The following is a 10611-nucleotide window of genomic DNA, read 5'->3' on the forward strand; positions in this document are numbered from 1 at the left end:
AGGGCAGAAAAGGTTTTGAATATTTGCTTTTTAAAAAACCTCTCATTCCTTTTTGTGCACCAATTATTAACCATTCCACAATAGAGTAAACACAGCATCATACATTCAGGCTGCAGCTGGTTGGAATATAAAAGAGTTCTGTGATTTAGGGTTTTTTTGTTTTTAATAGAGCAAATATAATGGCAGGAGAGCTTTATTCATTCCCTTTGAAAAGTGAGATGACTAGGCTGTAGATTTCAGCTTGATCTGAGAAGATGTGGATAAGAGACCCAACTGTGCCCATGAAGACTGAATAGAAGGAACTCTAGATACGTAGCCAAGAAAGGCGCACAAAGGATCCAATGATGCTAATGTGAGCAGGACACAGGCAAACTGAAAAGGCCATCTGCGCAAAATTGAGTGCTCCACTGTTTGCTTTTGCAGTCTGTCATCTTTCTAGCTTTGAATGAAACAGACCTTATACACCTTGGCTAAACAGAGGGCTTGGCAAAGGCTGCCAACACCAGACCAGTAAGTGCTTCATCTTTCTGAAACTATCCTAAAAGAATAGACTCTTGGTCGTCATCGCAGCATCATGGATCGATTTCGAATGATTTTTCAGTACTTCCAGACCAATTCAGAGTCAGTAACAAATGGGATCTGCGGGCTGCTCGCACTGGCAAGTGTAAAGATTTACACCTCCTTTGAGTTCAACTGCCCTTGCCTTGCTAAATACAACATGGCCTATGGCTTGGGAATCATGTTCATCCCTCCAGTGGCACTCTTTCTCTGTGGTCTTATTGTCAACAGGCAGTTTATGGTGATGCTTGAAGAATGGAAAAGACCAACTGGTGACAGGAAGAAGAATCTGGCTATTATCAGGTGGGGGAATTTCAGTTCTAGTTCGAACTTTTTCAAAGACAGCTTTGGAAAAGTTAAGTTATGGTTTAAACCTCCACAATCCCGCAATCAGCATACTCACTAGGAATTCTGGAAACATATAACCTAAACAGTCAGTTTTCCCCATCCTGTCTCAGTTCATGGAATTAGTTTAATTATTGAGTACTCCCTTATCAACCATGTTCATTCAGTTCAATATCTGTATTTAAAATTTGCATAGAAGTTTTAATTAATATTGCTGGCAGATTTATTTAGATCAGAGCAAAATCCCTTGGCTGGTTTCTATACAGCTGCCATTACCTGCCCTAGTTGGCTGACAAAATAATATCCCAATTTTTAAAGGTCTGAGTGTTTTAATAGTCATAAATAGCATTGTATTTAATGTGTGCAAAAAAATTCCTTCATTTCTTTCATGCTATCTTTTTGTTTCAACCGTTCTTTTACACAAAACGAATGATGACATTTTCGTAGGAAACGAGAGGGGACACAAAAATTAAAGCCGCACAGTCATAGTTCTTGCTTTTGCTTTCTTTTCATTTCTGTCTCGTAACAATAAGCAAGTACTGAGAGAGGGTTGCTTTCCCATTACAGCTGATGTATACCAATGGATGTTAATAATAATGTCTATATAAAAATATATAACAATAGCTACTCTGGGAATCTAAGCTGAAACAGGGAGAGAAATGCCTCCCCATTACATCTGATGTGTGCCAATGGGTGTATATATATAATGATAGCTACTCCGGGAATCTAAGCTAAGTCTGGAAGAGGAGTACTTCCCCATGACAGCTGATGTGTGCCAAAGGCTGTTAATAAAAATAATAATAACAACAATAGTACTCTGAGGAAGATCCAAACATTTTAAAAGTTGGTGAGCCAAAAGGGATTGAAATGCCTTCCATGTGTGGTGATTTTCACCCCTCTAGCCAAAAACCGAGAGGGGGGGGGATGAGCCTCAGAAGCCCTCCCATTGCTGCCAATGGCAAGAAAATGTTCATGTTTTTGTTAGCCAGACGAAAATTCGTGTTGTATAGCGGGAACCAAAATTAAAATGAGATGACACGAATGAAACTACACAAAATGAACAGCAATTACATACAAAAGCACAGCACTAGTATTTATGCTGTTCTGTATTTTATATTTTTGTGTGCTTTAGTGTTTTGCATTTTTCACATACTAGTCTATGATGGAAATAAACTTCAAACTTCAAGTCTTGCTTGCTGTGAAATATGTTAGTATATTTCTAATACATAATCAAACATACAACTCTGAAGTTTAAAAATAGCCAATCAATAAATGAATATGGTCATAGCTAAGAAATCATCAGAGGAAAGTAATATAGATGTAACAAATACGTGATTGGAATACTTGCTTTTCAGATATACATCATGTCAAGGTCAAACTAAAGGTGATGTGAGAGTATATATCTATATATAAAATAGTATCTCAAGGATGGGTGGGAATCTTATCAGAACTATGTCCTGGAGGAGGAAAGTTTTAATTACTTCTTCCTACCTTATTTCCCCACATTGGAAATGTACTTAACAGAGCAAACTGTAATTACTGGTAGAGATGAATGCAGTGAGAATGAAGGAGCCCTGGAGGAGTACATGGGATGGAGCTGTATCCCAATGGCTATGGCCAGAAGGGATGACATGATTGTGCCGTTGGGGTTCCACTTGTGTACATCTATAGAGGGTACCTCCCTGTGCAAGATCAGGGAAAGAATAACTGCCAGCACAGGAATGCGGTTAGGAAATGCATCAGCAATGCCCTAACAGGAACTACTAATGCTGTATCTGGGTATAGGTAAAGGTAAAGGTTTTCCCCTGAAATTGAGTCTAGTTGTGTCTGACTCGGGGGGGGGGGGGGGGGGGTTGTTGCTCATCTCCATTTCTAAACCGAAGAGCCAGCATTGTCCGTAGACACCTCCAAAGTCATGTGGCCGGCATGACTGCATGAAGCACTGTTACCGTCCCACCTGAGCAGTACCTATTGATCTACTCACATTTGCATATTTTTGAACTGCTAGATTGGCAGAAGCTGGGGCTAACAGCGGGAGCTCACTCCGGTCCCTGGATTTGAACCGCCAACCTTTCAGTCAGCAAGTTCAGCAGCTCAGCTGTTTAATCTGCTGCGTCACCAGGGCTCTTTATATCTGGGTATAAACACCATAAAATTCTGAGGCCACACTCTTGTGTAACGAAAGTCACATTCGATCTGCATTGACAAGAAAACTTGAAAATTATTTATTTATTTGGTGAGAAATCCCATTAGTTCAGATCACTTGCACCATCATGAGTTTTATTAAGATTTATATCTTACTTTATATAATAATAATGATTATGATGACGACAACAACAACAACAACAACAACAATAACATACCTAACCATCAGCATTTTAAGGTCCCCACTTTTGCTTTTTTGATGTCGGTTACATGGAATCAGTCTAATTTCCCTGGTCCTTTTCTGCTCATTTTGGCACCTGGTTTTTAAGTGAGAGCTGCACAGATGGCAAATCTTTTTTGCCTAGAGCCAAACATTGTTTTCCTTAAAATGCTAACGCAGTGAGTTCTGTGAATGCTTAGTCCTTGGCAAGATTGTCCTAATTTCTCTCACATTTCTGAGGAAAACGTTTTGCCTCACTGCTTTTCTACCTAACATTGCTCAGATGTTAAATTTTTCAAAAAACATCTTGTGCTAGGCATGCTAAGCTGCTCTTGATGGGATTCAAATCATCACCCATTTGACAAGGCGAGACAGCTGCCTCAAGCAACATGTTTGAGGGGCAGCAGTGGCAGCCCTCAGTCATTCTTCTAGAACTCCCTGATCATTTCTCCCCACAGTAGAATCAGTCTTCTTATACCCACTAATCTACCCATTTCTCCCAAAACTATCCTTCATATAGTTTTGTAGCCCCTCCTTGCAGACTTTAAATTCAATATAATATTTTTTAGGTTCCTGCAAAGGTACTTTGCAAAATAATGGTATCTAGAGATTTAATTACATCCGACAGCAGGAGGAATCAGATGTTGTAAACTCTTGACCACAAAAATGTATGCCTTAATGTGTTGTTTTTAAGGTACCACTCTTTATAAAGACTCTTTATTGTTTTTGCTATATCAGAATTAACCAGCTGCCCAAACAGTAATAATTGAAGGTTTCCCCTTGATATTAATCCGACTCTAGAGGGTGACACTCATCTTCATTTCTAAGCCCAAGAGCCAGGGTAGTCCGTAGACACCTCCAAGGTCATGTGGCCATTACCTTCCTGCCAAAGTGGTACCTATTGATCTACTCACATTTGCATGTTTTCAAAGGTTGGCAGAAGCTAGGGTTAACAGCAGGAGCTCACCCCATCCCATGGATTTGAACCACCGACCTTTCAGTCAGCAAGTTCAGCAGCTCAGCTGTTTAATCTGCTGCGTCACCAGGGCTCTTTATATCTGGGTATAAACACCATAAAATTCTGAGGCCACACTCTTGTGTAACGAAAGTCACATTCGATCTGCATTGACAAGAAAACTTGAAAATTGACTCTTTTACTACTTCTTTATTATTTGTTTCTCATGCCCATAAAGTTCTGTGATTTAACTGAAACTTCCAATCTTGAGCTATATCAGCGTCATTTCTGCTTCTCTGTCCATCAACAGGTATATGTGTTCTTCTGTCTTACAACGGGCCATGATTGCACCCGTTGTTTGGATCATAGTCACCCTCCTCGATGGAAAATGTTTTGTCTGTGCTTTCAGCATTTCCATTGACCCTGATAAGTTTCCAGATTTTGCTACAAACATCACATCCTACGATGAGGTACAACGCTTGCTCTCCAAAGTCCCATGCAAAGATGATGCGCTCTGGAGGAACAACACTTCCCGCAAGGCAATATCAAGATACATCAGATGCTGGTCACAGGTAAACATATGCATTGGACCTTACTCTATATAGACCTGCTTTCCACAATCTCAAGCCCCTTCTACACTGCCATATACAGTAATCCTGATTATCAAAGCAAATAATCCACATTATCTGTGTTTATTGTTTTATGATGTCTATTCGAATGTATTTTATGTAATCGCTGTTTTTTACCACTGTGACCACTTTGAGTCCCACCCATGGGAGAAAATCAATATAAAATGCAATAATAATAATAATAATAATAATAATAATAATAATAATAATAATAATCGGCTTTGAACTGGATTATATGAGTCTACACTGCCTAATTTACCTGTCTGAATGTATCTCCTCCTATCAACCATCTTGCAGTTTAAGATCGTCTGGGGAGGCCCTACTCTCGGTCCCACCTGCCTCGCAGACGCAGCTGGCGGGGACGAGAGACAGGGCCTTTTCGGCCCCACAACTATGGAACTTCCTCCCTGGGGAGGTCAGATCTGCCCCCTCCCTCTTGATCTTCCAGAAGAAAGTAAAGACATGGCTCTTTGACCAAGCTTTTGAAAACCTGGTGCAGCATAGACATGAAAGACTTGGAATTGGCCAATGGAACAGCCTGGACCTTGCTTTTGGATCACGTGATATTATTGGTTTTAACTGTGTTTTATTATAATTTAATGTGTATTTTAAATGACTTTTATGTAATTTCTTTGTAATTGTTTTAAATGTCACTGAATTATTGGCTATGTTGTTAAGCCACCCTGAGTCCCCTCTGGGGTGAGAAGGGCAAGGTAAAAGTAAATAAATAAATAAATAAATAAATATAATCCAGTTCAAAGCAGATAAGATGGATTTTGTAGAAGGGACACCAGTGACTCCTGGAGGTGTTGGATTACACTCTCATCATCTGTATCCAACATGGCTCCGGTGGAAGAAGAGAATAGGGATTGTAATTGGGACATATCTGGATGGGGCCAAACTGATGTAAAAATTGAACAAAACATTTTGCAATTACTAATTCTCCCAGAACAGAAAACACTTTACAGCCAGCCCTCCACATTTGTGGATTTCACTTTTGCAGGTTTGATTATTAGCAGATTTGACCAATATGTTGTCTCCAGGAATTTCTTGATCCTCCAGCTTGACTCTAGAGTCAACTTCCACCATAGAGTTGTGCTGGAAAACTGCATTGTGAAACTGCATTATATGGTAATGTAGATGAGGCCCTAAAGATGTTTAAGTAAAAAAATAGTGCTTTCTTATTCACAGTTTTTCCTCTTTCACAGGGTTCATGTGTCCCTAGCCCATGTAAATGTGTAGGGCTGACTGTAAAATCAGTTCCTCAAATGAATTAGGCTTGTGTATAGAATAATCTCCTCGATCATCCATACATTATATCACTGTGCTCGTTGATTTCAATAATTTAGGGCAGGTCCCCATGTTGATGCAAAGTAGTCAACTATTATTTATTTATTTCCATCATTTCTACCCCGCCCTTCTCATCTGAGGAGACTCAGGGCGGCTTACAAAAATGGCAATTAATGCCAATACACCAATATACAATAAAATAAAACATTAAAACAGTTAAAACATTTAAATAGTATCATAATATACAATAAACAAATTAAAACAGTGCGAAATGCTTGTGCCATTCATCCGCCAGACCTTGTACAAAAACCTTAATCTATACCAAGTTGAAGCCAACGAAACTTATTCTTTAAACGCTTGCTCGCATAGCCAGGTTTCTTTCTGAACCCCAAAGGGATGGAGCCTGCCAGATGTCGCTGGGGAGGGAGTTCCACAGCCGAGGAACCACCACCGAGAAGGCCCTGTCTCTCGTCCCCACCAGCCACGCTTGAGAGGCGGGTGGGATCGAGAGCAGGGCCTCCCCAGATGATCTTAAAGTTCTCGTAGGTTCATAGGAGGAGATACGTTTGGACAGGTAAGTTGGACCAGAACTGTTTAGGGCTTTGTAGGCCAAGACCAGCACTTTGAATTGGGCTCAGTAGCATATCAGCAGCCAGTGGAGCTGTCTTAACAAGGGAGTAGTACGCTCCCTGTATGCCACCCCAGTTATTAATCTGGCTGCTGTCCATTGTACTAATTGTAGCTTCCGGGCCATCTTCAAAGGCAGCCCCACGTAGAGCGTGTTGCAGTAATCCAAGCGGGATGTAACCAGAGCATGGACCACCATGGCCAAGTCAGACTTCCCAAGGTACGGGCGCAGCTGGCGCACAAATCTTAGTTGTGCAAATGCTCCCCTGGCCACCACTGAAACCTGGGGTTCCAGGCTCAGCAATGAGTCCAGGAGAACACCCAGACTGCAAACCTGTGTCTTCAGGGAGAGTGTGACCCCGTCCAATTGTTCAGAATCTCAAACAAAAAACCATTGGGCAAGTCATCATCTTTCATCTTATCCTTTCACAGTATGTCATGATGATTATATACTGTAATTCCATTTGAGGAAGTAATGGGAACCTTTTCTAGTCCAATAGTGGACAGGACATACATTTTACCATAAGGGCTTTCTGTTAATGATTATATTCCTCTTTTTCTGTATAGCATCTAACTCTAAATAAATGTTAACCAATGCCACTAATTCCGCCATTCTGAGATCTTTTGTGAACTGTAGTAATAGCCCTCTATATTGTTGAACTACAGTTCCTATCAGCTTTGTTCAGCACAAGCAATGATGAGGGATTAGAGAGGTGTGGTCCAGAAACATTGCGAGGGTAACCTTTTCTTCCATGGACAGTAATGCTTCTGTGTTGTGTTGAACTAGCAAGGTTTTCCTTGTAATGTAAAGTCCATTAACTATAATTGTTTCTTCCTTTCCTGGAACTGGAACAGCAGCCAGTAGCTCATGGACTGGCACTAATCCATGGTCTACCACAGTGGTTCTCAACCTTCCTAATGCCGCAACCCCTTAGTACAGTTCCTCATGTTGTGGTGACCACAAACCATAAAATTATTTTTGTTGCTACTTCATAACTGTAATTTTGCTACTGTTATGAATTGTAATGTAAATAGCTGATATGCAGGATGTATTTTAATTCACTGGGCCAAATTTGGCACAAATACCCAATATGCCCAAATTTGAATACCAGTGGAGGTGGGGGGGGGGATTGATTTTGTCATTTGGGAGTTGTAGTTGCTGGGATTTATAAATCACCTATGATCAAAGAGCATTCTGAACTCCACCAACGATGGAATTGAACCAAAATTGGCACACAGAATACTCATGACCAACAGAAAATACTGGGCGGTTTTGGTGGACATTGACCTTGAGCTTTGGAGTTGTCATTCACCTACACCCAGAGAGCACTGTGGATTCCAAACAATGATGGGTCTGGACCAAACTTGGCACGAATACTCTATATGCCCAAATGTGAACACTGGTGGAGTTTGGGGAAAAGAGACCTTGACATTTGGGAGTTGTAGTTGCTGGGATTTATAGTTCACCTACAATCAAAGAGCCCCTTGAACCCCACCAACGATAAAATTGGGCCAAACTTCCCACACAGAACCCTCATGACCAACAGGAAATACTGGAGGGATTTGGGTTCCTAAGACCAACAGAAATATGTGTTTTCTGATGGTGTTTGGTGACCCCTCTGAAAACCCCCTTGCAACTCCCCCCCCCCCCGGGGTCCCGACCCCCAGGTTAAGAAATGCTAGACTACCACTTTGAGTAGCACTGCCGTGAAAAGTCCTTTGAAAAACAGTTATTATTTCATATTCCAGGAAGCCAGTATTCATATCATCCTATATTTATTTTTCTTCCTTGTATCTGCTTGCTGTAAAATTCACATGTTGTTTGCTGTTACCCTTCAGGCTTTGGGATGGAGTATACTGTTGACTCTCATTGTGATCGCCTTCCTGGCCCGTTCTCTGAGACCCTGCTTTGATCAAGCTGCCTTCTTCCAGACTCGCTACTGGAGCAGTTACATTGATATGGAACAAAAGATATTTGATGAAACCTGCTGTGAACATGCCCGAGACTTTGCACACAAGTGCATCCTCCATTTCTTTGAGAGCATGCAAAAACAAATCAGATTAAGGCGGTTCAATACCTGCACAGAAGACAAAGAAGGCAAAGAAGAGGAGGAAGATCATTTGAGGGGGATCACTAGCGAGGAGCAAATGAACAAGGTTCTTCAGTCATGGTACTACAGCAAACCTCCACTAGATCTGAATCGAGCAACACAACGTCAGTTTGTAAGTACAGAAAGGACACCCCTACCTTTGGGAGGCAGTATGAGCAACCAGTGGAACACTGTCACAAAGCAAACAGATGTTTAAAAGGAAACCAGTTTGCAGACCACCCATAGAAATTGTTTCATGGTTGGACAAATTCGATGTCACACCTGGAATGGCCAGATGCCAAAGAAAATAGTGCAGCCTGATTCTGAACAGATCTGTAGAAGAGGGATTTTCAGCAGGAATAGCTTGTTGTAAAGGAGGATCTTCTAAGTCAGGGGGGTATCTTTATTTTGATATCCCATCTATGACACACACACACACACATATATATATAGTCTCACTTATCCAATGTAAACGGGCCAGCAGAACGTTGGATAAAAGAATAGGTTGGATAATAAGGAGAGATTAAGGAAAAGCCAATTAAACATCAAATTAGGTTATGATTTTACAAATTAAGCACCAAAACATCATGTTATATAACAAATTTGACAGAAAAAGTAGTTCAATACGCAGAAATGCTATGTAGTAATTACTGTATTTACGAATTTAGCACAAACATATCACGATATATTGAAAACATTGACTACAAAAATGCGTTGGATAATCCAGAACATTAGATAAGCAAGTGTTGGATAAGTGAGACTCTACTGTATATATATGACGACGACGAGGAGACACAACTGATAAGGAGAGAGGGAAATTCTCCCAAACTCTGTGGCTTACAGTTCACACCTGAATACACTATCATTATCTGTGTGTCATCTTTAACTTTATACGTTTATTACAGGATTCAATTTTAAATGTTTGTATATATCTCTATGATGTGTAACTTAATCCTGGAGTCAATATGTAGCTTCCAACTTCTCCTCACAGGTTACATCAATATGATCTCCGGCCAACTCTCAGATATGTAGCTTCAGTCCTGTAACTTGTCATGAGACTTTAAGTTGAAATAAAGAAATATTTATTTATGAAATCTTTTGCACATAAAGCGTATTTGTTACAAAGTACTTCAGTTCAGTTCCACTTGGATATTATTGCTATTGTCTTTCATTCTTTGAATATATAAAACTGTTATTATATAACTTCCAGAACAGTTTAACTTATTTCAATTTGGTTATGCAACTTTCTTCTCCTTCTAATGTATATTTCTCCTCAGCTTTCCGGCTGGTTAACTTATATCTTATAGTCACTCTTTTCCATCGATAGTCTGACTGAAAACTTAGTCCCATAGGACTAAGGACTGAGGACTGTCTCTCAGTTTCACCTGACTGAAGACTTAGACTCAAATTAGTCTCTTTTTCCTTCAGTATGACAACTGAAGCCTCGATCTTAAACAAAGATCCTCTCCACTCTAGCTCCCTGTCTCTAGAGAGACTGTCTCTAATTTCAAACTGTTTCCTCTTTTACCTTCCAGCTAGCTCCGCCCCTTTTTCTTGCTAACCATTCTAAAATGGATACATTTCTACTGCAAAAGCTGCATAACCATGGTGATGCATCAACCAATCAGATATAGCCAACTCCTGCCTGCCCATGACATAATGTCAACATTATTAAACCTAAACAAAATCCCCATTATAATTAGCTTTTCTGTTACACTTGCACAACAGTACGAGGATAACAAGTTTTTCATG

At 40.3% G+C, this 10611-nt stretch overlaps 1 protein-coding gene across 1 annotated transcript; it reads left to right on the forward strand.

The window, feature by feature from the left end:
- The first annotated feature begins 281 nt into the window (after positions 1-281).
- calhm3 (calcium homeostasis modulator 3) lies at positions 282-9947 on the forward strand. Its single transcript, XM_003218491.4, has 3 exons — positions 282-861; positions 4534-4795; positions 8609-9947. The coding sequence occupies exons 1-3, from the start codon at positions 575-577 to the stop codon at positions 9074-9076; spliced, it is 1017 nt and encodes a 338-aa protein (XP_003218539.2). The 5' UTR covers positions 282-574; the 3' UTR covers positions 9077-9947.
- Positions 9948-10611: the final 664 nt, after the last annotated feature.

Source organism: Anolis carolinensis, chromosome 3 (assembly GCF_035594765.1).
Source record: "Anolis carolinensis isolate JA03-04 chromosome 3, rAnoCar3.1.pri, whole genome shotgun sequence".
In the NCBI taxonomy this organism is placed as follows: domain Eukaryota; kingdom Metazoa; phylum Chordata; class Lepidosauria; order Squamata; family Dactyloidae; genus Anolis; species Anolis carolinensis.